This window comes from Myotis myotis, unplaced genomic scaffold (assembly GCF_014108235.1).
Source record: "Myotis myotis isolate mMyoMyo1 unplaced genomic scaffold, mMyoMyo1.p scaffold_m19_p_15, whole genome shotgun sequence".
Classification (NCBI taxonomy): Eukaryota; Metazoa; Chordata; class Mammalia; order Chiroptera; family Vespertilionidae; genus Myotis; species Myotis myotis.
In genome coordinates this window covers 8,861,620-8,889,559 of record NW_023416319.1, presented here as the reverse complement: position 1 = coordinate 8,889,559, position 27,940 = coordinate 8,861,620, and the positions used below count along the sequence as shown (strand labels likewise).

Below are 27,940 nucleotides of genomic sequence, written 5' to 3'. Positions count from 1 at the left end.
TGATGCTAAGTTGCTCAGGGAAAAACTGAGTCAGCGACGTACCGCCCACTCGCGAAGACTGCGCCCCTGCGAGTGTCATTAAGTTCCGGCGGCCAGAGGACGGGCGACCGCAGCGCATTCCACGGTGAGGCCAGAGGGGCTCCGTCTTGGAAGAAGGTAGTTTCTGCAGATGCGGGCGCGACTTTGGGGGGTTAGGGGGGCGCGAACCGCACAGACTGGGGTCCAAGGTCCGTCTGCGGAAGACCCTTAAGGCTGAGTCCTGAGGCCCAAGTGGAGGTGTAGACTGGAGGCAGCTGCGGCTGGGGGAGGGCGGTTGATAGGCGTGGGGAGGGGGACAGAACTCTGAGAGCGCCAGTCTTTGGAGGCCGGGAAGCTACGGGGCGGCTCTCCCGGTAGCGTGGTTGGGAGGCTGCGTGCGGCAGGTTGGCGGGACGCGCTGTCCAGGTGAACTTTGCACGCGGCCATTTCTGCCGACGGTGGCCTCCTGGGGGCTGCGAGCGCGGCGGCGGGATCGCCTGGGTCTCCGCCAACTACCCCGCACGCTCGCCGTGGCGCGCGGCCACCGTCCCGGGACGCGCGGCCTATTGTGCCTCGGGCGCCCCCCGCCCCGGGACCAGGCGCCGGACCGTGGCGCCCTCCTCCGCGACGGTGCGCACCGCCGGCTTCGGGGCGCGCCAAGCGGACGGGGCGGTGCCCGCGGCCCCGGTGTCCCGCGGGCGTCCCGGCGACTCCTCCCACGCCAGCGCGGAGCTTTTACTTTCGTTTCGGTGCGCGTCGCCCAGACCGTGGCTGCAGCCGGAGAGAGACGGCCGCACGCTCCGGCGGCCCGGCTCCAGAGGAAGGTAACTGCGGTCCCGCCCGCGCTTTCGTCTTTCCCGCCCGGCCGGCCGCGGCGGCGCGCCTCCTCCCTCCTTCCTGCTCCCTCTTCCGCCCTCCGCCTTCCCTTCTATCGCGCGCTCTTCCGGCCGCCCGGACCGCAGTCCGCGAGAAGCTGCGTCCCGTGCGCTGGGCCGGCCCGACCGCTTGCGCTGCAACTTTGGGGAGAGGGCTGTTCGCGCCCCCAGCATCGCTCTCTTGGATTTGCTTGGTCTCCTTTCCCTCCTAGCCAGCGGGCTGGCGTCACCCGGTACTAGCCAGTTTGGGGAAAGGAGAGGTGGGTTTAGAAGGGAAGGAGCGGTTCTCGCAGGGCTGACAGCAAGGGCTCCCGAGTCGCTGGGGCTGGAGGTTCCAGTCCCCGCCTCCCTGCTTGCCAGCCGTGGGGCCTTGGCCTCTGGGTTCAATGGGAATGATGATGAGCCCAGGCTAAAGGCTGCAGCGAGGATGGGAGGAGCTGATTAGGGAGGCATAGCAGTGCCTCCAGCGAGGCTTAGTATGCTACTGGTGAGCTGTCATCATTGTTGGGGTGCCCTTGTGCTGGGCCCTTGAAGATGCCTTGAGGAAGTGAAAAAAGGCAGGGCTGCCAGGCACCTGGTAACCTTAAACCGTTGTATTCAAGCTATCCATTTATGGGGCAGTAAAATTACCTCTGGGTGGTTGTGTGTGGGTCATGCCCAAGTCTTTTCCTCGGCTTAGATTGAACGTCTGGGCTGGCTGGCAGCTTGGCCCTAACTTTTTCTTTAAGGCTGTTTCCTCTGGAAGGATCTACACAGCCTGGCCTTCCTCCTTGATAGGCAGGTGTTTCCTAGATTCACAGCCTGCTTCTGCTTTCTTAGCTGTGTGGCTTAGGCAGGTGCAATACAGGTGAAGGCTCCAGTCTCCTGTCAGTGCCTGAGCATCAGGTGACAGCGCGGTCGGTACCTGAGCCCCCTCCTTCTCCAGTGCGGGAGGTAAGAGGTGGAGGTCCTCAGAGCTGCTTCTCTTTGAGTCTTTCCGAAAGATTGTCTTCATTGGGGCCAAGAATGGGGTGTAGGATGTATTATGTCATTTTTTTTTTTTTGGAGGAAGCACCTGCACTCCTCCCCCCCATTAAAAAAAAGTGATTTCCTGCCAGATGTGTACCAGTCGCCAACGAAGCGTGCGTGGTCATAATCACTGGAGGGTTTTAGTTTTGTTCCCATAAAAGCTGCTTAACGTATGGATGTAATTTTAAAATACCAGTGAAGATTGATAGTCGAAGGTTACCTTGGTCTTGAGTAGCTCAGGCCGTGGTGATAATAGGGAATATTGATTGAGCATTTAGAATGCGCTTCGCTGTGCTTTGCACTTTACGTGCATTGTTTCTATCAGCGGACAGCCGCCCGTGACGGAGGCATTGTTGTTTGCCCACTTTACAGATGAGAAAACTGAGTACTTTGCTCAAGGTCCTATGGCGAATAGGTGGAGGAGCTGATTCAGCCCCTGATCTTCTGTTTACCCTGACTGGGCTCTCCGCGGCCCTCCCTGGGCCCCTTTAGTTCTGTTGTGTGTCTTGTATCCACAGTTTATTTGGGACACTGAAGAATTTAAAAATTTTAAGTGCCTTTCCGTTACAGCATTTATAAAGAACTAATGTATTGCGTGCCTGCCATGTATCTGGCTCTTTTCTGAGACTGGAACCAAAGAAAGGATCATTAAGATAAGCTCTCGGTCTGCAAATAGCTTGACTCATAATGGATAAGAGTAATAATTAACCTAGAGTGCCTGTAGATGTACACGATTAATGCTTTGTGTATATTGTACAGGAATTAATTTAAGAGAAGGTAGATATATTTAACAGTTGAGTATGCAGTATCCCATGATGACCGCTCTTTGAGCCTGAGCCCCAAGCAGGGGACACATCAGACAAGTAAGGCCAGATGTGCCCGCAGCAGAGACCGGAGAGCTGAGATAGGCCTGGATTTTCATGGTGGGCTGTGAGGACACATGGAAATAAGGGGTGAACACCAAGACTTGGCTTCACTGAAATGATGTGACTGGGGTCAGGCACCCCGCTCGGTCACTGCCCTTGCCCTGGGTGAACTTGGTTTCATTCAGAAATCAAGCCCAGTGTCATAGGCATCAGAAAGTCACTGAATGTTTAGGCTTGCAGACTTACAAGAGCCAAGTCCACCACGCTGGCTTGTTTTAGACATACACTCCAGCAGGTTGTTAGAAGGAATGTTTGCTGCCCCCTCCCCCACCCCCCCCCCCGACTGTTCAGCATTAACCCAGAAAGATGCTGTAGATTTCCTACAGAACACCCTTCTGGCACTGTGTTTGGAGGGAAATCTTTGGAAAATTCCCACTACTGAGCCATGGAAATCAGCCTGAACGTCACCACTCTGTAGCTAAGCCCAAGTGTCCGGGAAGGAGCATGAGCCACACTTCTTTGATGATGCAGGCCAGATGTTCCATGAGTGTGCAGTTTTCTCTGCCTGCTCACTTCTCCCTTCTTACCCTTCCCAGATCTCTGGTCAGACATTTCCTCCGCTGAGACCTTCTCCAATTCCTCTGAAGCTTAGTCAGCCCCTCTGGTACTCGCACACACCCAACAGCAGCCCCACATTTGCGGCTTCCTGTTACGGGAACGATGCCTTTTCCCCAAAAAGACAGGACCAGGTCTGTGCTCCAAAGTATATCCCCATGTCCTAGCACGCAACCTGGCACATGAGACATCGAGTACACAGTCATCGATGAGTCTTCTCAGCCGTGCCAACATGTGAAGTGTTTGCCTTTCATAGGAGCCATTTTGCTAAGCATTCTTTTTTTGTTTTTGTTCTTTTAATACAGTGGTCACATCGTTTTATCATCATACAGCCTAGATCCAGCCTCTAAGATTAGCGATATCAAAAGGCTCAAGGCTTATACACCACGTGGTGAAGTTAGTGTCTTTTTCTGATGGATCATGTATAACTTGAACTTGCTCATTTTGAAAATATTCCAGTGCTTTGCTAAGTACCAATCCACACTGAAAGGTAATTAAGTCTGTATGAAGGAGATGAATAGGAACTATTGAGCACTTCCGCGTACCCGGATTTACCCTTCTCTCTGAGGATAGGGTTTTATCTCTAGATTTTGAGAAATATTTTGAGTCCTGATCTGAAAAATCTAACTGCCTCTGAACTGGAAACACGTCGGTGGCCATGGTGGGGGGCCTTCATGATGTGCTGAGAAACTGCATGGCCATCTGATTTCTCAAGGTCATTGTAGAGATCTGGGCGGACTCCCCCTCCGTCTCTCCTCACTGTCCAGCTCACCCCTAAGGGAAGCTAGAATGTGACATGGTAATGCCATTTGGAGCTCCAGGCCTCTAGGTGTGCTTTGCCATCTTGGACACGTCCCCCTAAACTGGACTCCTTCTCCTCTCCACCTTCCAAAAGGCAGTACTTGTGCTCTGGGACACAGTACCTTCTGCCAAATCAGTGTCAAGTTATTAACCGTCTTCGGCCTCAGCTTCCTCATCTGGCAAACATCCCGAGTGAGCCCAGCAGGAATGCAGACTTGCATCTGCCAATCGTGTTGTGCTCTGTGCCGTGGCTCAGAGACGGAGGCGAGTAGACTTAGGGTCTGGAGGAGGGGTGCCTTCGTTCTGGAGAGCCGATTCCTTCACGGGGAAGGAAACGGGACTTGATTTAGGGCAAAGGACTCGAAAGCAGGCTCTGCTTCTGACCAGCTGCATCACTTCTAGCAAATTCTCCTCCCAGCTTTTCATTCGATTAATATTTATTTAGGAAGCACCTCTGTGTGCCAGGAGCCTGTGCCGTGATGAACTGACATTGTCGTGTTTGAGCAGTAAGCAGAGTGCAAAAAAAGGACAAACACAAGGGCTGTAAAGGGGATAGGAATTGGGAGGGGGTGGGGGAATGGGGGCTGGTGGGATAGGAGTAATCCAGGAGGACATTTCTGCAGAGGTGCCATTTACGCTGAATTCTGAAGATTGAGAAGTAGCTAGCTGGGCAAAGAGGGTTTATGCAGCAAACATGTGGGTGCTGAGAACCAACCATGAGTCCAGACAGAACCTGAGATGAGCATAATGTGCCCAAGGGAGCTGGGAGCTAAATGGTATGATGGTGAGGGGTGGTCTCTGGAGTGCCTGTTGCTGGCTAAAGGTCTGAGTCCTACTATTTACTAGTTATGTGGCCCGGGACAAGTTATTAACCTTTCTCAGCCTCGGCTTCCTCATCTGTCAAAAGGCAATTATTGCTCTGTCCAGGTAGCTCAGTTGGTTAGAGTGTCGTCCTGATACACCAAGGTTGCGGGTTTGATCCCATCAGGGCACATACAAGAATCAACCAATGAATGCATAAATAAGTGGAACAACAAATCGATCTCTCTCTCCTCTCTCCTCCCTCCCTCTTTCTCTCCCTCCCTCCCTCCCTCTCTCTCTCTCTCTCTCTTCCTCTCTCTAAAATCAGTCAAAAAATATTTTTTTAAAAAAGGCAATTATCAAAAAAACTGACCTAACAGTGTTTATTGGCAGTATTAAAAAAAAGATAATACTGATAAAACAACATTAAATGTGAATTTTTATTCTTATATTGTTAGTTTTACTTCTTAGAGGGAGTGGTAGGTGAGTAAGGGATCCTATCGGCTGATAGTTTCCTAGATCAGGAGTCAGTGCACCTGTTTTGTAAAGAGCCAGGTAGTGAATATTTTCAGCTTATGGGCCATATTATCTCTTGCCACAATTGCTCAACTCTGATTGTGGTGGGAAAAGCAGCCACAGACAGATCATCAGTGAATGGGTAAGGCTGTGTTCCAATAAAACTTTACTTACAAAAACTGATGGCGGGCCATAGTTTGAAGGGCCTTAAAGTCGAAGGAGTGGGGTTAAATTTGAAATTGTATGTTCTAGGGATCTCTTAAAAACGATCAAGCACCAGACAGATTTGAGGAAATCTGTTCTGGGAAAACCATGGGAAATCCTGTGAAGCAGAAAGAGAGTTTTATACTGTAGGTTGCTCCTTTTTTGAACTGGGTTTGAGCGATACCTGGCAAAGGATAAGCACCTTATAACCTGTCAGGAATTCAGGGGAGTTTCTTGTTACAAACCTTAACGTACCTTCCACAGCTTCTCTTACACAAGGAACATTGAACAAAATCATGGATGCCGGATTACTAGTAGAAGCTCCCTGAGGACAAGGACTTGGCGCTCTTCCCCACTCACTGTGTACCTTCTCTGGGACAATGCCTGGAATAGAGTTAGCATTCAGGCATTTGAATGAATTGATGGGGCAGGAGCGCAGCCCTGGAGCCTCCGTGTGCATGAGTGCTTATCTCTAAGCTTCAGTAAAAACCTCGTCACCGACTGAGTGTTATTTAAAAACATCACACTGGATACCAATTTTCTGTTTTGTTTTTCTCCTCCCAGATGGCAGACGATCAAAACTCTGTCGATCAAAACTCTGTCGGGGAGCAGGGAGCTGGGGAGTCAGCAAGTGAAGACGCAATTGATGCTAAGCCAGATCGGTCCTCCTTTGTCTCCTCAATCTTGAGGTAAGTTTCCTTCCTGGCTGGGTTAATCAGGGGCCTGGGCCACTTCTCTGCTTTTCCCACCCACCCACGGGGAGGGGGATACTCAGGGAAGAGCGTTTACACTGTGCAGGGGAGGTTTGCACAGGGCCCTGCTGGCTCTGTGTGACTAGGTTCCCCCGTGTACTCCTGTGTTGCTGGGACAAGCCCAGGTGTGGGAGAAAAGCAAGCCATGGATCTCCTGCCCAGAGGCTGTGTGTCTGGGTGGCAGCTGCCCAGGACTGAGCGGCTGTCCTAGCCAGAGGTGCAGCCACAGCCGTTGGGCGTAGAACCTGGGCTCACCCCCACCCTGTGCCTTCAGAGGTGCTCCACTGAAAAGGGAGCATCCTGTCTACTGAGTCCCACTTTTTCCCTTACTGAGTTTACTTGTAAATTCTGAAATCTCACATTTAATATTAATAATAATCACTTTGTGTATTAAACTCTTGTACGCCAGCTCAGTATTGCATGCAGTCCTTAAAACCCCAGGAAATGGTTGCATTGCTATCACCATTTAATGGGTAGGAAAACTGAGGTGCTAAGAGGTCTAATAGCTTGCCTTTCTGAAGACAGTTAAAAATGGTAGAGCTGAGATTAGAACCCAGGTGGTGCCAGCTTCACCCACCCATTTCATGGATCCGCTGTGCTTCCCATTTAGAAGTAGGGCTGCAGAGACGTGGAGGAGCCTCAGACCCCACCTTAACCCTGGTCTCAGAGGGGCAAGTGAGTGGGGCTTCCTGAAAGAGACGGGAACAGTCTGTGGGTCAGAAGCAGACTTGATAGCTCCTAAGCCAAGACCCACCTGGGAGAGACAGCCGGGGCGGGGGGGGGGCGGTTATAGTTGAGGTTAGGGGGGCTCCCAGGCAGCACTCAGGATGGGAAGAGCTGGTGAGGAGGGGCAGCCTGGCTCCCTGAAACATCCTGGAGAGCTTCGGGTCATACCATCCCAGATAAAACTAAGAAAAGTGGGAAGACCCCAGCATCCTGGACCTGAATTCCATTGGCAGTTACTGGCTGCCATTTAGGGTCAAGAACACCCAATGAAATGGCCAGAACATAAAGTTCCAGCTCCTGAAAATTGTAAAGGCATATGGTCAGTTGGTCCAGGCTAAGCCTGTAGAGCAGTGGCTTTCGAATGTTTTTGCTTACAGACCCCACCCTACCAAATAATGTCAGGTTACACATCCCCCTCATACATTTTTAAAGTGATACCTAAATTTCTTGTCAAAATAGTTACAAAAATGTAATATTTCAGTTTTCCAACTCTTGAGTATTTGGGTTAAGCAGATTGGTTTCAAAGTGAAAGAGGAACAGAAATCAAGTAATAATCATTTTATGAGTCTTAGCATATGAGTCTTTTGATGTACTTTCCAGAAACTATGAAAATGAATAGTGTATTGTACATATTGACATTTAAAAATAACTCCTTTAAACCTATCCAGTGGAATCTAAATTCATACTATTAATTTCTCGTAGATTAAGTTACTGTTCCAGCTATGAATTCACAGTTGATCTAAACAAATAAATGTTGATAAATCATTAGCATTATCGTCAACATAAGAAATGTCCAAACCTGTGGAAAATTTTTATAAGTTTATTTGGGGCAAACTGATGACAGATGCCAGGGAGCAAGATCTCAAATGCTCTGGAGAATAACAGTTTTGCAGTGTCTCTTCTGCGTTTGACATTAAGGAAGGAAATACATGGAGGTGGGAGAAAGCAAGGCAAGGATTGGATTACGGACAGTTAACATTATGTGCTGTCTTGAGGGTTAATACCCCCTCCAAGGGGTATTACTTCTGGCATTTCAAAGGTGTGTTAACTTAGGTGCACAAGAACAGTGGAAGGGCTGGCTTAAAACTAAAGAAGTCATAGGCCTGGAGACTTCCAGTCAAGGTGATGGTTAAGGTAAATGCGATACTCTGAACCTCCCACAACCACATCAAAAGTACACCTCAACTACGAACAACTATCATCCAGAACTACCTGAAATCTAGCCGAACAGCAGCCCTACAATTAAGGATATAAAGAAGAAGCCACATTGAAACTGGTAGGAGGGGCAGAGACCCAGAACCAGCTGGTCCCACACCTACTGGTATGTGTGGTGGTGAAGAATCAGGAGGATAACTTGGCTAGAAGGTCCCCCTTGAGCGGTGAGGGCTCCCTCCCCAGCCCGGATCACCAGTGCAGGAAGAGGAGTCCCCACATCATCTGGCTGTGAAAATCAGTGGAGATTCTGGGTGAGACAGAGGGCTGCTCAAATCCCAGGCATCCTTTTAAAGGCCCCAGAGTAGGGACAGTAGCTCGAAAGCACAGGGACATACCTGGAGGAACTGAATTACCTGGCTGTGGGGCGAGGCTGGAGGGGCAGCTCTCTGGAGCAGGGCAGGCACCATTGTTTCTTTGTTGAGACCTCCCCGACCCAGCTTGCTTGTCTGAGTCTCTGTTAGCCAGGGTAACACTGGTCTCGCTCCCCCTCCAATTCACTCACAGGCCCGAACCTCTTTCCACTGCTATTCTTCACAAGCGGCTGACCTGAGCCTGTGCTGAGGACTTTCATAAAATCTCTGAAAAGTACCCAAACCCCAAACAGGCAGTGTCTACTTCAGCGTGCCCTGTACCTCTTGCCAGGTGGCCCCAAATTTGGCACCAGTAGTAGCTGGCCTCGGTTGGCAGCATAGCCTCTCTCAGGTGCCTACAAACCCAGCACAGGCAGCTACCAACCGCAGATCACTTTGTAGCTCCGACCAGGTGACTCTGGGCACAGGCCTCAGCTGACCTTGGCCACCAGGCTAGTATTATAAGAAATGTTAAAGGGTCTTCTTTAAGAAGAAAATATGTATAATAAAATGGCAATAACTACATACCTATCAATAATTACTTTAAATGTAAATGGAATTTATGCTCCAATCAAAAGATAGGGTGGCTGAGTGGATAAGAAAACACACCTCCTACTTATGCTGCCTACATGAGACTCGCTTCCTATCGAAAGACACACAGACTGAAAGTGAAGTGGTGGAGAAAGATAGTTCATGAAAACGAAAATGGGAAAAAAAAGCTGAGTTAGCAATACTTATACCTGACAAGTAGATTTTAAAATAAACACTCAGCAATTCCACTAGACTTGCTTCATATCGAAAGACACACACAGACTGAAAGTGAAGTGGTGGAGAAAGATAGTTCATGAAAATGAAATGAAAAAAAAAAAGCTGAGTTAGCAATACTTATAGCAGACAAGGAGATTTTAAAACAAACACTCAGCAATTCCACTGTGGGGTATTTATCTGAAGAAAAACCCAAAACACTCATTTGAAAAGATATGTGCATCCTATGTTCATTGCAGCTTTATTTACAATAGCCAAGATATGGAAACCTACATTTCCATTGATAGGCAAGTGGGTAAAGAAGATGTGGTATGTATATACAATGGGAGTATTACTCAGCCATAAGAAAAGAATGGAAGCTTGCCATCAGCAATACATGGATGAATCTAAAGGGTATTAGGCTAAGTGAAATAAGTCAGACCGAGAAAGACACATACTATATGATCTCATTTAGATGTGGAATCTAAAAAAACAAAGGAACAAACAAAACAGAAACAAATTCATAGATACAGAAAACATTTTGATGGTTTCCAGATGGGAGGGGTGTTTGGGGAATGGGTAAAAAAGGGGAACAAATTAAGATGTGCAAATTGCCAGTTATAAAAATGGTCACAGGGGTAAAGTACGATACAGTCAATAATATTATAGTAATTGTGTATAGTGCCCAGGTGTTTGCTTTGCTCTCATGGGACTTAACCTTATTGGGGTGATCTTTTCATAAGTTATATAAATGTCTAATCACTATATTATACACCTGAAAGGAATGTAATATGGTATGTCAACTATAATTGAAAAAAATACAAAATTATTAAAAACAAAAAAGTGATAGGCCTGGGGCGTGACTACCCACCGTGACCTGCCCAGTTTGGAATTTATGATCTGATCACCCTGTGAAATTATTCCCATAGAACCCCTTTTATTCATCCACATTGTTAAGGTGTTAGTCACCAAAGTAATTGTTAAATGGAAATTGTGTTGAAATTGCAACCTGTAATGGAATGGGTTGGCCTTAAAAGTTAGCTTATGAGTAAGTGGACAAATAGTACTTATTGCTAGAAAGAAAGATATTTCGTATCATCTTTTTCCTAATTTTTTTTTTATTTTTGGAGATAAAAGCTCTGAGGAGCCATGAATAAATGCATGGGGTGGGCAGGAGTTTTGTTCAACTGATGTCACTACTTCTTTGAATTCCTTCCAAGTTCTGTGTCACAAAATGACAACTCATTTAGGTCCTTCTTCAGTTGTTTTGAAAATTAAGAATTGGGAATTACCTGACTTTCAAAGAATTGTTATTCAGCCCTTAGAGACACTTATATTTTCAGTTTCTGGGACATACACCAAAGAGGCTTTATCAAAACTTCTCTAATAACCGTTAAACCTGTTCCTCTTTTCCTTAGAAGCAACTTGTCTAGCCCAAATACTCAACAGAGATACGTTAATTTAAAAAGCATTAACGAACGTTTGTTAGTATCCTTGTTTTTTCTTCTTGGAAAATGCTTTTAGACTATATGCTTTAAAAAAATATTCTTTTTGTTAAGACCTTGTTGCTACAAATGGAGTTTATTCGTTTATGGGAAATGTCTGCTGTGTAATTTAGTGGACAAAGCCAGTTCTCCTTATCAAACTGTTCAGCCACCCAAGACTTGCTTTCCATCAGTCAAGGTCTGATACCATTTATTTCCTATTAATAAATGTGTTATTTGATATCCCCGTGAAAGCCATCTTGAATTCTAATTCTTGGATAGATGGATGATGGATGGGTGGATGGTTGGAAGGGTGGATGGATGGACGGATTCTAATTCTTGGGTGGATGATAGAAAGGGAAGGAGGGAGGAGAAGGCACAAAGCCCAGTGCTGTGTTTACCTCCTTAAATAGGTGTTTGCTTTGCTCTCACTGGACTTTAGCTTAACAGTGATGCTGTCTTTGGGAATAATCAGGGTGCTCCCTGCAGCTGATGGCAGGCCCCTTCTTCCTACCATCCCATCCCCAGCACCTTTCTCCAAGGCCTCAGAATTGCTGTTTTGTAAGGCATTTTAGGGAGCAGTAACACCCAATACCCATCTGTAATTGAGGACAGACTGCCCGCCCACCCGGCCCTGGAGACCAAGGATTCTGGGAACTGGAAAGAAGCCTCCTTTTCTCCCAGAGCCTGGAGGGCACTCGCTGGCCTAGGGTGGGTAGTTCAGTCCCATCCTGGCTTTTTTGCCTCATTGCCACTAGATGGCACAACAGCATCATTTTATTGCCATTCCACTGGCGCTTGAATAAAATCCAGCCTGTTCCTTAGGTTCATGTAAAAACAAAAATTTATTAAAATTGTTTTTTAATTTGTCTGATTATTGAAGAACATTTGGAAAGTACATAAAACCACAAAGGAAAAACCTCTAAATATTAATTTAAAATTAATAAAGTGTTGGGCTTTTAAAAAATGGTTTAGAAGAAATACCTTATGGCCCTTGCCAGTTTTGGTCAGTGGATAGAGCATCGGCCTGCGGACTGAGGGGTTCCAGATACGATTCCGGTCAAGGGCACATGCCTGGGTTGCGGGTTCAATCCCCAGTAAGGGGCATGCAAGAGGCAGCCAATCAATGATTCTCTCTCATCTGTTTCTATCTCTCCCTCTCTCTTCCTCTCTGAAATCAATAAAAATATATTTAAAAAGAAAAAGAAATACCTTATGTGCACAGTCGACATTCATTATGAGCCCTAGTTTATGGAACAAAACCTAGTGTCATCTGTGAACGTGAAGAGGGCTCCTTTTCATGTAAAGGTGAGCCTAACACCTAGCACAGATTACCTGCCACCCAACTTAATGATGTCCCTGAGTTTATAATGATATAAACTTGGGTTCTTATCGCCTGAGCACAGCTACAGAAAACAGTACCAAAAAATAACTAATTGCTGGATGGTAGGGCACTGAGAGGGAGCTGTGGGAGGCTGGGGAGAGGAGGAGTTGGGACTTGAAGTGTCAGAGGAAAAGCAGTCGGTTATCGGGACTAGAAGGGGCTGCCTGCCAGGGCCTGGGAACACACAGCACAGGTCCTGGGAGAGTGGGTGGAGGCCTCGGATGGGTGAGCTTGGTCCTGGTGCACCACTAGGAGCCATTGCAGGTACACACCAAGCCCTGGTTGAGCAGCTGGGCGTCCTAGCAGATGGCCCTGCCCAGGAACATGTCTGCAGTGAAGTCAGATTCCTTTCTGAGCTCTGCTCAAGGTCGGTATTAAAGGAACATTTTTTAAAGTAGCAAACAGATTCCACTCCCTCTTGAATTTCCCCAGGGCCTGTGGAGCCTGTGTGTCCCTGCCCGGGGGATTGTTTACGATCTGGTCCTGAGTGAAGAGGGCAGAACCAGCCCATCTTTCAGAACTTGATAAACTCCCCATTTTTTGAGGCACTGGCTCAGATCCCCTGAGCTTTCTCCTCTGTGTCATCTTTGCCTTCCAGGCTTTGTCGTTCAGAGTGTTTAATAAATGCCACTTGGTCGTAATTCTTCCTTGGCAGGGCAACTTGGGTTTCTCCCCCAGTGAGTGTTATGATGTAAACAGGTCCCTATAAAAAATGTGTTATTTGTGTAATTGTAAGAAAGACTCAGGTGGCCTGCCTTTTCATCTGGAAAGGGAAGAAAAAAAGTGTTTTAGAAAAAGCAATGCTTTAGAATTGGAGGGGGAAAGAAAAACAAAGAACGCAGACCTTAATTCATTCCAGAAAAATACATTCCATGTTAAGTGAAAGTCATTCAATCACAACCGTCGATTGAATGAGGCCGTGTCTGGGCCCCCTAAGAGCAAAGGAACATGGAAACATAGCGAGGCGGGTTACTTTTCAGCAAGTGAAGGCTTCAGATCCAGACTCCAGAATACTGGATGCCTGTCTCCCAAATTTGTATAGAAAGAGTGATAAAGATTTAGTGCTGTGTTTGAAGCAGGGACTATACCACCTAAATGAGGATCGGTGGTGGAGTGGAGTCGAACAACCCAGGTTCAGATCCTGGCCCTGCCTCTCACTTGCCAGTTGAGGGACTATGGCGAGTCCTCTGACCTTTCTGAGCCTCAGTTTCCTCTTCAGCATAATAGGGATGTGAGCACCCATCCACTGGACTGTTGTGAGAATTAAAGTAACTGTCAGCTTGCTGAATTCCTGTTGAGGGAGGAACCGCTAGCAGCGTAATGTCAAAACCGGAAGACTCCTTAAAAGGTGATTGATCCATCTCCCTTCTATAAAGATCAAGGAAAGCTAAGACCAGAGAAGTGAAGTGCTCCACCCATAGTCACCCAGCAGGAACAGGCCCGAGACCCAGGCCTAACTTGGGAGTCCAGGGTCCCCATCCCCTGACATCAAGTGCCACCCCCAACTGCAGAGGCATCGAACTGTTCAACCCTGTTGATCCACCCGCAGAGCGGTTTTTTCTTCTACCCAAGAAACTTAATTCTTTATTGAAACTGCTCCCTTTCTGCTTCACTTCAGCCGAGGGAGGGGTAGGGACCGCTGTTCCCACAGGGCTTGGCAGTGAGCTTTCTGGTAGAGAAGGCCAAGTGCATGTCTCAGGAGCAGGGAGCCACCCATCTGAAACACAGGGTCGAGGAACTTTGAGGCTGTGTAAACGTACCAAATGCATAGACTACCTCCAGTTGTTTTAGGTCCTGGCTCTTGTAAAGGGGAGAAAAACAAGCTCTAAGGTTAAAAGAAAAAAAAAAATGAGGAAGAGAGGTAAGTGAGGTTTTCCTAGTAATAGAAATTTTAAAGCACCCTTAGTATAAAATTCAATCTAGGACTAGGAAAGTACTAGGAAAATAAGACCTGTGGCTTCTCAATTATGCACTTTAAAAGTGTGCGTAATGGCCTTGCGTGTTCTAGCCAGGAGGTAGGTGGCTGCTGGAGCCTGAGGGCTATGTGCCCGGCCAGCATCTGTGATGGTGCGTGTGCGTTCTGCTCAGATGAAAGGGACGAAGACCAAAGACGGATGAGGTGGTTGTGTAAGAATGAGGACTGAAGTGCGTTAACTGTCCTGAATTCTGGGGCCCGCAGCCCTCATGCAGGCCTCACTGCATCTTCCACTTGGTTATAGGTGAGGTAAAGAGAATTCCGTCCTTTATTTCCCCTGAGTGATTTTTTTAAGCCCTTGATCAATTTTCACTGTCAGAGGTCTCCTCTGCTCGTTGTTCAGGGGGAAGAGGAAAACGTGGAGGGGTGCATTTAGGGGAAGGAATCATTTTTCCCCCTAGCCTGTATTAAACTGACTTTGTTTCCCAGGATATTTGTGCAAACTGGGCTTCAGGAAAAAATGCACTGAGCCGGTGTCCTCTCTCGGTCAGGGACCTGTGCATGGAAATGATTAGGAGGTCTGCCCAGAGTCGCAGGTGTTGTAAGCCTCGCACTTTGCACCGACTGTGACCCTGAACCAGGAAATGGAGAGAAGCTTTGCCGAGCCTTTTGCTTAATAAGTGTTTGGTTTTTATGAGTTCACATTTTCGCCTTTGCCCTTGGAGAGATGAGATGGGAAACGATAATAACTCCTGGGATCACTGACTTCATTCAAAACATTGAACATTTCTGTGCCTCATTGAAAATTGACAGGTCTGGTATCCACTCCAGCCTTTTGTTATTTGTATTACTACCTTGAGTGCCTTTAGAAGGAAAAAAAATAGCCTAATGAGTCTGAACTATTTGGTTTGCCACAAACTCACACCCTGATTCTGTTCATTTACTTACCTATCCATTTCACATATTTTGCAGACTTCCTGCCTGGGCTGTTTTGCCACTTTTGGTAGATTTGTCCCTTCAGTGGGTTGCCTGCCTGTGTGTGCTCACCACTTTGTGTAGGATTTTAGTTTACTAATTCTCGGTCCCTGGCCTAGCCATTCATTCCCCTGCTGTTTCCAGCTTTTTGCTCTAAAAGATGGAGCTACTACTGACTGCCCCTTAGAGGGAACGTGGGTCTTTTTTCCTTTGGACCTCATGCACATGGAAAGTCTCTTTGTCCCTGGGGAGCTATCGCTGGGTGGGGAGGATGCAGCAGGGTGGATGGAGCCTGGGCATTTCTGCTGGTCAGCAGAGAAGGGGGAGGCCAGGGTGACTTTCCCAGCCCTAGTGTGAATGGTCCTATGGAAAACTCCAGCGGGCAGCTCACTGCTGATTCAGTCGCAGGCCTTCAGGGCCTGGCCGGCTACGCCAGCCTTCTGTCTCTGGCTGAGCTCCAAGCATGTTCGGTTTTTATTATTACAGAGAAGAGGGAAACTTGCTGCCTGTCGTCGCAGGACGAAGCCTGGCGCTGATGCCCAGTGGGGTGCTTTCGGATGGAGACCCGAGGTATCGCCCTGCCCCTTTCCTTTCCTCTCCTCTAGGTCTTGCTCTGTGCCTGGGAGTGTCAGGACCGTTGGGGATGCCCTCTGTTGAAATGTGGCAGCCATGAGTGAATCATCCCAAAAATATTTAGACAAAGCAGCTACGAAAAGCGGAGCTCTGGTTCCCAATGAACCGGCCAGGGGAAATGTGTGCTGGGAGGGTGTTTATTCTCGTGCTGATGAATGCCTGCACACACACAGAGCTCCTGGGAATTCTGTTCATGGGCTTTGCATGCTTCTGGCTAGTCCCTTCCAAATATAGAAAGCTATAATTCACGTTTCGAGCAGGCTGGGGGATCTGTAAGAGGATAGAACCTGTACTTATCCACTCCGGCCATGGGGAAAATTACATTCTCGCCCGGAACGGATTACGAAAGTTCAGTGGGCACTTTTCTCAGATTTTTTCCACTTCTTTGCAAAGTAAGCCGACGGTTTTATAATCCGCTGGTGTTTTCTGGTAGGAGCTGCCATAGACTCCTTCAGGAGGTCTTTTTATATTAAATAACCACCGAGCGTGGGTTGTCATTTTGGGCCTCTTGACTTTGTCGAAACGACTGCATTGGCCTCGCACTGTGAAATTTGAGGCTCCACAAACTGGCTCTGTACCTAAGAAGTTCGGATAATTCCAGTTCCTTCCTGCTCATCGACGCTGGCGTTATCTGTGTTCCCGGCAGAGATCTGAGCCTCTTTGACCACATCTGGGAAACGGAGATACTGGTACTGGCCCGGGTTGGTGAGGAAACACAACACCAAGAGACAGTGAGGATGGCTAGGAAGCAGCGCAGTGACCCAGCCTGCTTCTTTATTGACTGCCCGTTCGTGCACACTTACATTCATTTACTAAGTCATTCTTCCAGGCTCTCCTAGTTGTTACAGTCTTGCTTATCTGGCCCTAAGCACAGTGATATTCTGGCCAGATTTGCTGTAAAATCTGTAGCCAATTGTGGAACACATGAGCCTTTAAGAGGATTTAGAACTTTTAATTCACTGGTCCGGGTTATCATGAGCCTTACACTTAACAGCAGGTTCCAAGACAAGGACCCTGGCTGGGTGTATTTCTTGTCAACAGAATAATCTTGGCCGAAGTCTTCACAATGTTAAAAAAAAGGTCCAGGTAAAGGGTAGTTTTATCAGCACAGAATTAGCAAAGGAAGAAGGAGGTGGAATGGCAAGAGAGAGAATGTGGCCTAAAAATACCCTGGCGGCTTTTATTTGCTGAGTGTTCTTATGTCTCTGGTCTGGATTTTGCAGAGTGAATGGAAGAATGATCAGTAACACACTTTGTCAAGCATAAAGCATCACACCCATGTTAACGATACTTGATCCTGGGGATTTAGGGAGCTACCTGAAGTGATTCCTCCATTTATCAGATTTAGGAGAAAGACTGGTTTCCACTGATCCGGACTTAAAAGAAACTCAGCGTGCCCACTTGTTAGGGGCTGTGTTCTCACATGTTGCAACCTCCTTCCTCTGCCGGAAAGGCCTTATATGAAAGTGGGACAAGAACAGCCACTTTTAGAAAATCTTATCTCTGGGGGATGATCACCAGCCCAAGAAGTTTCTAATCTGGATCTTTGAAAGCTTCTTATTACCCTTTGAGTTCCCTCCCCGGACCCCGGCCCTGCAAGAAGCTGTCCCGCAGATCTGTGGACTGTAGCTGTCTTCCTGCCATTGGCTGGTTAATTAGCGCAAGCTCTTTGGAGCCCTTGCGGCCGTTAACTCCTGTCCAGTGGGCGTTGTTTATCTGATGATCTGCTTGGCTCTGGCAGTTGATTTCCAGAAAGACGGTAACTTTATGAGTTGCTGCCACGGGGATCACCCATCTTTCCCCCCCTGACTGGGCTGATGGTGAGCTACAGCTCCACCAAGGCTGTGCCGCGGACGCATTTTGGTTGTGTTGGTAATTTCGATTGAATGTTCAGCTCGACCTTGCAGGTTTCATGGAACGTTGTGAACCTCACACATGGCCCTGAATACACCTCGATGCTGCCCTGGGGCACCTTCCACAGTGTGTGCCCCTCAAGGCACATCTCGCTTGACCTTCGGGCCAAGAGCCTAGAGTCCCAAAGGCTGTACCCAGGTGGAGAGTGGTGTTTGATAGGGTAGGGCAGTGATGGCGAACCTTTTGAGCTTGGTGTGTCAGCAATTTTGAAAAACCCTAACTTAACTCTGGTGCCGTGCCACATATAGAAATTTTTTGATCTTTGCAACCATAATAAAACAAAAACTTATATTTTTGATATTTATTTTATATATTTAAATGCCATTTAACAAAGAAAAATCAACCAAAAAAATGAGTTCGCGTGTCACTTCTGACACGCGTATCATAGGTTCGCCATCACCGGGGTAGGGCATAATGATATTTATTATAACTATTAATGTTGTTATTGACGCATAGAAGAGTAAGAAGTTTGAAAGCTGGGGAGACGGGTAAAACCACAGTGGGAAACAGAAAAATGGAGCCCTTTCAACAATTAGCATAAAAATCCAGTAATCTTCTAAATAGGTCAGATCTCGAAATCTATTTGCTGCAAGTGATCTTTAGCTATTAATAATAATTTTATTATTGAATAATGACCTTATTCACATATACTGACAGGCATACAGTCAAAAATTCTTTTTCCCATTTCTTCCTGCTGTCCTGCTCCTGGCCCCCCAAGACACGGGTACCCACTTTGAATGATATACAGTAACATTAGTACTGATAACATCTATTTATTTCCTCCTCATTTCCCCTCAAAAGGTAGCATCTTGTTCTGCCCTTTTGTTTTATTCAACGCTTCACACTTACTGGAAATCATCTCACATCAGAACAGAGAGCTTCCTCATTTTTTTTTTCAATACTCTGTGGTTTTGATGAAAAACCCTGCCCTTTCCAGTCCAAACAGGAAGTAGAGACTGAACTGCATCTTTGAAGTGTCCTGCTGGTCATTATGGGACTGAGGGGCTAGCTGAATCACATATGCCTGCCAACCAGATCTTTTAATTGAGGGATGCTATTAAAATTCAAAATTGGAAATGAGAGAGGCAAGGGGGGGAAAAAAAGGAAGAAAACTTGTCAATCCAGAAGCATTTCCAAGTAATATTAGATGTCACACACAAAAGAAATACTTAAGCACAAAAATTTTCCTGTGTTCCTGCAGAATCAGCCACCTTCACATCTAGAAAGAGGAAGCAGATATTAAGTTCATTTTGAAAAATGAGAGTTCAAGTTAGGGCCAGGCTAGGTAAGGGAAACTTTCCTTACCTCCCTTTTGAGATGTTTACCAAGGATAAGAATCACGTTTCATATTCAGTTTTAAGGCACTTTTCATAACCATGGAAAGTGTTTTCTTTAACGTGTGTATATCTTTATTCCCCTATTGTGTTCCTTTAAAAAAAAAAAAAAACACATTTAATTTTCCAAATTCTATTCTGATAGAAGCGGAGTCCTTTTTTTTTTTTTTTTAATGCGACAATTCAAGCCTGTTTCTCTTTAAAAGATGCTCACTGGTTTTGTTTGCTCATCATTGAGGATGGGCTAATGGCAGCTTAAAAGAAATCACATCTTGTTTTGGTACTTGGATATTGTACAGTTGGTTTTAAAATAATCCATGCTGCCAACGATAAAAATAGGCTTTTATCTCTGAAAGGGCTTTAGTGCATAAGCCGTGCTCTCCAGCCTGCCAGACTCAGTGCGACTCTGATTAGGGTCTTTGGCCTTAAGTGACCTAAAGACCTGTCAGGAGTCAGTGAGAAAAGGCAGCTGAGAGTGTAGCCAGATCCCCACCCATAGTAAAAGCACTGACAGATGTTGATTGCTGTTATTGGGACCTATACAGTGGGTATGATTGTACCCCCTCCACCTACCTCAGAGACGTCAATTGAAGACCAAAGATCGTGGTGCCCATGAAAGGCTGTGCACAGATGTGTTTTAAAGTATGTTTTTATTGATTTAGGAAAGGAGAGGGAGAGGGAGAGGGAGATAGAAACACCCATGATGAGTGAGAATCATTGATCGGCTACCTCCTGCCTGTTCTCACCTGGAGATCAAGCCTGAGACTTGGGCATGTGCCCTGACTGGGAATCGAACCATGACTTCCTGGTTCATGGGTCAGTGCTCAACCACTGAGCTACACTGGCTGGGCTGTTGCCACATATTTTAATGTGCACAGATGCTGTCAGTAGGGGTTATTGGCAGGGCAGCAATGACCTGTCCTACCCCTTCCCAATAGCATGTCCTTGAAGCTTACAGAAACTCGATTTGCTGATACTCAACTCCTCTGAGGTTTTCTTGGAGGCCTGGGAGGGGAGCAGGCTGCGCTGGAGTCCCTGCTCCCACTGAGCCCCCTGTCTAATCTTGTGACAGTCATACAAGGCTCCATCTTTCGGGAGAGGAGACTGATGCTCTATGAAGGGCGGAGACTTGCTGGCCCAGGTTGCACAGGTGCATGGATGCAGACCTCTGTCTGACTCCAGGTCCAGTGCTCTTTTGGGGCTGCCTCTGGGGGCAGACGTGGGAAGAGAACCTGGCATCACCTGTAAATATACAACAAACAAAGGGAGGGAGAAGTGAGAAGAACAGATTCAGAAGACTTCTCTTTTAAAAATAAAACTAGAGGCCCGGTGCACGAAATTCATGCACGGGTAGGGTCCCTAGGCCTGGCTGGCAATCAGGGCTGATCAGGGCCTTCCAGCTGCTGGCCAGGACCTTCCTTCCCCAGCTGCAGGGACCTTCCTTCGTTTTGAGCTGCCCCCTGTTGGTCAGCACATGTCATAGTGAGTGATTGAACTCCCAGTTTCCCTGTTGAACTGCCAAGGGGACACTTTGCATATTAGCCTTTTATATATATAGATGATCTGGAAGAAATCAGGCCCTATAAAAGTGGCGGATATAGTCATGGTGAAGTTGAATAATAGCAATAAGGAAACAGAAGGCTCGACATAGAGAGCTAACCTGTAATCTGGACCAAGGTAGGAGGGGGCAAGGGGAAAGGCCAGGTCCTTTCCAATATCCTGAGAAACCCCAACAGATAAGATTTAATGACAACTCAGAGCCCAGGACCCTTGGACCCACAGTTAATGGGTAACAAGCTTCATCTTCTCTTTCACTTTACCTCTTCCAGCTTTTGATAAGAGCTTGGGCGGAACAGGGGATGAATAATTCAAGGGCATCGGGCTCTAGAATGCTGACATGGAAGCCTGATGGTCCCACTTTGCTGATCACTAGCTGGGAGATCTTGGACAACCCCTGCCTCTTTGTGTGCATCAGTTTTCATATCTGAAAAATGGGGGCATAAGACTTGATTCATTCATTTATGTAACACATTCTTGTAAACCTAATTGCCCTGACCAAACCTCTCGTACAGTATTTAATAGAAGCGGCAGGAGTGGGCTTATGTGGCTTGTTCCTGATCTTAGAGGGAAGCATTCAGTCTTGCATCAGTAAGTGTGATGCTGTGGGATTTTCATAGATGCCCTTCTCAAGTCGAGTTCCATCGTCATCCTAGTTTATTTCACATTTTTATCATAACAGGGTGTTGGATTTTTCCAAATGCCATTTCTGTATCCATCGAGTTGACTGTATGGTCTTTGGCTTTTATTAATAGGATGGGTTGCATTAATTGATTTTCAGAGATTTAAACCAACCTTGTATTCCTGGGATCAATCACACTTGGTCATGATGTATAATCCCATTTATAGATTGCTGGATTTGACTTGCTAATATTTTGTTAAGGATTTTTTGCATCTCTATTCATAAGGGATATTGGCCTGTGGTTTATAACAAATATTTATTGAGCCACTTATATGCTAGGCATTGTTCTAGGTAATAGGGATTCCTCAATTTTTCAGAACAGATTTAAAATGATCTCTTCTTTTGTGGGACTTAACATTTGACTGGATGACTAGCAAGGCGGCTTTCCATTCACATTGGACGTTTTTTTTTCCCCTGGCCCCTCAATGATACCCCTGTTCCGGCCTCAGGGCTTACATGCTAGACTTTTGGTAAACTAGACTTTGGTGTTTGAAGATTGGAAGAGGCCTACTGTCTTTTTTAAATTGCTGTTCCTTTTTCCCTGGTATAATGTCACTGTTCATTGAGTTAAGTGGCACATAGAAAGAGGCACACACTAATGCATTTGCACTAACTGACACAACCATGTAACCAGCACCCACATCAAGAACAAACTATGACCTGCAGCTGAGAAAGTCCTTATGTCCCTTAGGGTCCCTAACTATCCCACCATCAAGAAAACCACCTCCCAACTTCGAATACCAGGTGCTAGTTTCCTGAACTTTATGAAAGACGGATTCCTCCTAGAGCAGTGGTTCTCAACCTTCCTAATGCCGAGACCCTTTAATACAGTTCCTCTTGTTGTGGTGACCCCCAACTATAAAATTATTTTCGTTGCTACTTCATAACTGTAATTTTGCTACTGTTATGAATCGTCATGTAAATATCTGATATGCCGGATGTATTTTCATTGTTACCAATTGAACATAATCAAAGCATAGTGATTCATCACAAAAACGATATGTAATTATATATGTGTTTTCCGATGGTCTTAGGCGACCCCTGTGAAAGGGTCGTTCGATCCCCAAAGGGGTCGCAACCCAAAGGTTGAGAACCGCTGTTTTAAATCTTGGTTCTTTCCCTCAGGATTGTATTTGTGAGGTTCGTTCCTGTGGCTTCATGCTGTCATGGTTTGTTCACTCTCCTTGTTATCTATGATTATTGAGCGGTTTACCCTTTCTACTGTGATTGGACATTTGGGTTATTTCTACGCATGCTGTGGTCTGTCTTTTGGGGCACACGTTGGCTCACTTTGGGGCACATGCCGAGGAGTGGAATTGCTCTGTCACAGGATATAGTTAAGTTCAGTTTTCAGAGACTTCTGCCACTTGGCCGCACAAAGCAGGCTCTGCCCAACCATGTGTGACAATTTCAGGTGCTGCGCACGGTCATCTGCAGGTGCAGCCGTTCTGGTATTGCATTGTGATTTTTTTCTCTGGCAACTAATGCAATTAAGATGCACGTTCCTTTTAAATGTGATGATTAAACAGAGCCATCTGTCTGCCCCAGGTCTTTCCGTCACAGATACTGCAGCTTCCTTGGCCGCCCCTTTCATGCTGATAGTAAAAGCAAGGGCCATTCATGTCCAGGCTTCCCCCACAGCCCCTGACTGGCTTTCTGTTTCCCCAGTATGAAGAAGAAAAATGACTCTGGGAAATCCAACAAGACCACCCAGGAGCAAGAGCCTACATATCAGTATAGCATGAATTTTGCGAAGGTGGGCAAATGCATCATAATAAACAACAAGAAATTCGACAAATCAACAGGTAGGTGCTGTGGGCACGGGCTCACCTTTCCCGTCCCCTTCCAGTTTCTCCAGCGGTGCTAAGACTTGTAGCACTCATTCAGCAGAGAGTGCTGTGCCCAGCTACTAGGGCACACGGCCCCTTTGTAGATGGTATTTGCATGTCCAAGAGGAAGGGATGTGGAGAAATCAGGAACTTTTAGTTGAAGGACCCACCATGTATAGGGTGTCCCAAAATTCACGCAAGAAGTAATTTTGATAGAAAACACAGGTTTATAATTAAAAATTGTAAATTTTTTATTGATTCATGAAGTATACAGAATAGGGCAGGGGTCCTCAAACTACGGCCTGCGGGCCACATGCAAATACAAATATTGTATTTGTTCCCATTTTGTTTTTTTACTTCAAAATAAGATATGTGCAGTGTGCATAGGAATTTGTATGTAGTTTTTTTTTTAACCTATAGTCCGGCCCTCCAACGGTCTGAGGGACAGTGAACTGGCCCCCTGTTTAAAAAGTTTGAGGACTCCTGGTATAGGGTTATGTATGGAATAGCACATTGGGTAAATGGCCTCCACGGCTTTGCTGGCACATACGCAAAGCCGTGGTCTTCATTGGTCTTTATTGTCCCTGCTCCTGGGCCATAATTGGTACTTGGTAATGCTTATCAAATTGAAGGGGTTGAAATCAAAGGGCAACAGATATTAGAATCTGATTCAATAAACCAAGTAAAATTAGGCTTTTATTTTTTGTTGTTGTTAATGCTCAGGCAAAATTGAAATCTTGCGTGAATTTTGGGACACCCTATATGTGCATGAGCTGAGACTCAAGGGGAGCCGTTGGCCTTGACTACAGCTGAGAGTTACTTCTCAGCTGCACGTGGCGCCTGGCCAGGCGATGCCGGCACACGATGCTCAGCCGAGGCTTGCTCACCGTGAACTGGTGCTTGACTCCCACAGGTATGTCCGTCCGGACCGGAACGGACAAAGATGCCGAGTCCCTTTTCAAGACCTTCCAAGACCTGGGTTTCGACGTGGTGGTGTATAACAACTACTCTTGTGCCCAGATGCATGCTGTGCTGAAAAACGGTCCGTGCCCACCCCCTCCTCCCTGTGTCCTTTTCCTGTGCCCGAGAGAGGAGCAGGGCCCCAGCTGGTCTCTGTAGGATGCTTCGCAGGACACGGGGATTTCAGGGTGGGAGGCCTTTCCTGCCTCCGGACCACTCCATACCTGTCTCCGGGGTGGTGGGTCTCTTTCAGGAAACTTAGCTTTCTCCCTAAAAAGATGAAATCAGCTTCTATGACAGCAAGAGAAATAAGATCTGTCTCTACAGAAAGTCTCAATTTCAAAAGGCTGATTCCTAGGGAAGTAACAAGTGGATGCCATGCTGCTCACCACACAGTTTAAGAGTAAACTTTTCCCTGGTGGAAGAGACAGAAGAATAATCCCATGTACCTCACAATGACGTTCCCTCCTCCCCTGGCCCCCGACAACCACCATTCTTTCTGTCTCTGAGAATTTGACTCCTTAGGGACCTCGTAAGTGGAAACATCAAGTATTTGTCCGTTAGTGACTGGCTTATTTCACTTAGCATGATGCTGTATTTTCTTTAACAAATACTTGCATGACAAATATTAACTCACATAATAGATACTATCCTATCCATTTTACAGACAAGGAAACCAAGACAAAGAATGGCAAAGAAATGTGCCTGATGTCACAGACCTAACAGATACCGGGGCCACCCCCTTCAGCACCCCAAAATGCTGCCTCCCAGCAGCTGCCTAAACCCTCCCACCTATGGGGTCACTTCCTCATGAGACAGCTCCATTCTGGTTTCAGACTGAGAATGCTAGACTTCTCTAACTTCTCCACTGGTCCTCCCTCTCTCCACTGGGGTGTTCCTCCCCCTGCATGGCTCTCTGTCAGTGGCAGCTGCCAGGCGGGAGGGGGCACCGCCTCTGAGGTCCCACAGGGCTTGTGCTTTAACTGGTCACTGTTCAAATCGCTTGCTTGCAGCCTCTCAGGAGGACCACAGTAATGCAGCCTGCTTCGCCTGCGTCTTGTTGAGCCATGGAGAAGAAAACTCGATTTACGGAACGGACGGCAAGATGGACATCAAGGACTTGACGAGCCTTTTTCGGGGGGATAGATGCAGAACCCTTTTAGGGAAACCCAAGCTCTTCTTCATCCAGGTAAACCCTGTTCAAAGCCAACCCCACTGAAAGGGGGAAAAGGTTACAGCGTGACTTGAACTGTATCATCTCTACAAATCTCCGTGCTGTTTCGATTGGGGTATGCAAATGTGGGTTTTGTTTTTCTGCCTCTAAATGCTGGGCTTCTGTGTTGGCTTCAGATCACAAATCATGAGGGTTTCTTTACGAGTTCCACACTGTTACTTGCTTTGCTGACGAACTCAGTTCAACATTCATTGAGTCACTCAGCAGATTATCACTGAGCTCCTCGTTCATGCCAAGCACGGTTCCAGGCACTGGGACACAGCAGGGAACAGCACGCGTGTTTCTGTTCTTGACTCCATGGAGTGATCTCTGCTTTGCCACTTAGGCGTGCCGCGGGACAGAGCTCGATGACGGGATCCAGGCCGACTCGGGGCCTATCGGTGACACAGATGCCAGCCCTCGACAGAAGATCCCCGTCGAGGCCGACTTTCTCTTCGCCTATTCCACAGTGTCAGGTATCAAGTCCTTATCTGCTCACTGGGCCATGCCATTCCACCATCAGAGTGCAGGCTTGGGGCTGTATGCGTTTCCCGTTGCCACGGTGATAAACTACCACAATCATAGTGGCTGAACACACACAATTGTGTGATCTTAACAGCTCTGAAGGTCAGAATTCCAAAGTGGGTTGGCAGAGCTGCATCCCTTTCAGATGGAGGCTGTAGGGGTTAAAATCCATGTCTTTACTTTCTCCCCCGCAATTAGAACCTCCCATATTCCTTGGCTTACGGCCCCCTTCCTCCAGCCCTCCCAGGGCAGCTGGCTCTCCTAGCTCTGCCCCTAAGGTAATTGCTCATTCAGCCACCTCTCACTTCGAGATTTCTTCAGCAGGAGCCAGCCTTTAGTTCTCCCTCAGCAGCAGGAACACATCTCAAAATCCTCTGGGGTCCCCCTTGGATTGGAAAGTAGCACTTCCCCCCTCCTTAGGCAGGCTCCATGTTCGACTTGTCACACACTCACTTAGGAATCTGACATGCATCCCTGCTGGTCCACCAAGTCCTGTGTTGAGCATCTCCACGCAGCCCTCTAAATCTTAAGACATTTGCCCGTTGAGCACCCCGGCACGATTCTCATTAGGGACTCACGTGCAGAGTAGAGTGACACCGTTTCAGAAAGGTATGTGGGAGGGCCCCAGACACCGAGAGCTCATGGTCAGGGGTGAGTGAGGCCGCGGCCAGGGCAGCTGACTTGCTCTTCTTCCTGTCCTGTTGAAGGCTATTACTCGTGGAGGAACCCAGGATGCGGCTCCTGGTTTGTGCAGGCCCTCTGCGCCACCCTGAACGAGCACGGGAAAAGCCTGGACCTCTTAAAGATCCTGACCAGGGTGAACTACAAGGTGGCCAGGCACTTCGAGTCTCAGTGCAACGACCCACAATTCCACGAGAAGAAGCAGATCCCGTGTATGGTCTCCATGCTCACCAAGGACCTCTACTTCCCTAAGTAGCTTTGCCCACGGGTGCCGTGTAGCTGGAAAGCAATGGATCCTTTATTGATAATCAGATGTTGGTTTTTTTTGTGTTTTTTTTTTTAATCCTCTTCAAATTTACATAAATTCTAAAGGATTTTTCTTTCAGGAAAATTTCTTGGTTAATTGGGGAAAGGGACTTGGGTGCTATCTTATGTTGACAATGTTATCTATGCAATGACTTTGTCATTTCCTCTTAATATTCTGGGTTTTTTTGTGTTTGTGTTTTTTTGGTTTGTACTTCTCTGGTTGTCACATGTAGCACATACAACAACAATTACCTCTGTAGGTGACACTGTGGGTGGGGGTGCCTGTGATGGATATTTAGAGTCATGTTGGTACCTGTCAACGAGTCCCAGTGCTTGACAAAACACAGCCAAGGGGGTGGTCTTCCTGATATTGCGGGAGGTCTCCCCAAGAGCTGGAACCAGGGGCTGCCTGGTGGGAGCCAGCACCCCCAAGGAGAGAGGAGTTACGGAAAATGGAGCCATGGCAGGGACAAGCCCACTGCCTGAGATGGGGCAACACCAGCTGAGTCAGACATGGAGAAGTACCCTGGCTTCACCTCTTCTCCCCCCCGAGTCTTCCTCCGGCACTTACCCTTCCAGACCCACGTGGAAACCAGTTGACCAGGGGGCTGGGAAGTGTATTTCCCTGCAATACAGCAGAGGAAGGGGCAGTGAATGGGGCGGGGGAGGAACAAGGAGTGGATGTAAGCTGCCCATAATGTGAATAAAAGTAATTATATTTCCTGATGTTCAACGATTCCTCCATTCAGTCTTCTATTCATTCAGTTGTCAGATAATCTATGTATCGCCTGCTATGTGCAAACCAGTCTGTCTTAGCTCTAATAGATACCTGAAACTTTTCAGGTGATTCCAAGCCTTATTCTGAGCACATTTTTTGTTAAGGGGGGCACAATTCATGGCAAAGATTTTTTGCGCTTTGTTTTCAAGGTGGTGGTTTCTTTTGAACTTCTGATACTTTATTGGGTCTAATGATGGGTTTAATGTTCATATTTATTGGTTAAAATATCGTGCTTAATGTCTAACCTGCTCAGTTTCTATTCCTTTGGATGTGTCTTAT

At 46.9% G+C, this 27,940-nt stretch overlaps 1 protein-coding gene across 7 annotated transcripts; it reads left to right on the top strand.

The window, feature by feature from the left end:
- The first annotated feature begins 3 nt into the window (after positions 1 to 3).
- CASP7 (caspase 7) lies at positions 4 to 27,619 on the top strand. Of its 7 annotated transcripts, none has more exons than XM_036335929.1 (8): positions 5 to 156; positions 6,269 to 6,393; positions 15,736 to 15,819; positions 23,038 to 23,174; positions 24,112 to 24,240; positions 25,172 to 25,347; positions 25,718 to 25,847; positions 26,604 to 27,619. In XM_036335929.1, the coding sequence occupies exons 2-8, from the start codon at positions 6,269 to 6,271 to the stop codon at positions 26,831 to 26,833; spliced, it is 1,011 nt and encodes a 336-aa protein (XP_036191822.1). In that variant the 5' UTR covers positions 5 to 156; the 3' UTR covers positions 26,834 to 27,619. The 7 variants fall into 7 exon arrangements, with proteins under 7 accessions (XP_036191828.1, XP_036191822.1, XP_036191827.1 ...); XM_036335931.1 differs by having other exon boundaries at positions 14 to 124; XM_036335930.1 differs by lacking the exon at positions 5 to 156 and adding an exon at positions 718 to 842.
- Positions 27,620 to 27,940: the final 321 nt, after the last annotated feature.

What these genes read in the sequence shown, in the direction of transcription:
- CASP7 (XM_036335929.1), top strand. Translation starts at nt 6,269, where the DNA reads ATGGCAGACGATCAAAACTCTGTCGATCAAAACTCTGTCGGGGAGCAG. An exon ending in TTTGTCTCCTCAATCTTGAG is followed by an intron (nt 6,394 to 15,735) that starts GTAAGTTTCCTT and finishes TTATTATTACAG; the next exon opens with AGAAGAGGGAAACTTGCTGC. An exon ending in CTTTCGGATGGAGACCCGAG is followed by an intron (nt 15,820 to 23,037) that starts GTATCGCCCTGC and finishes CTGTTTCCCCAG; the next exon opens with TATGAAGAAGAAAAATGACT.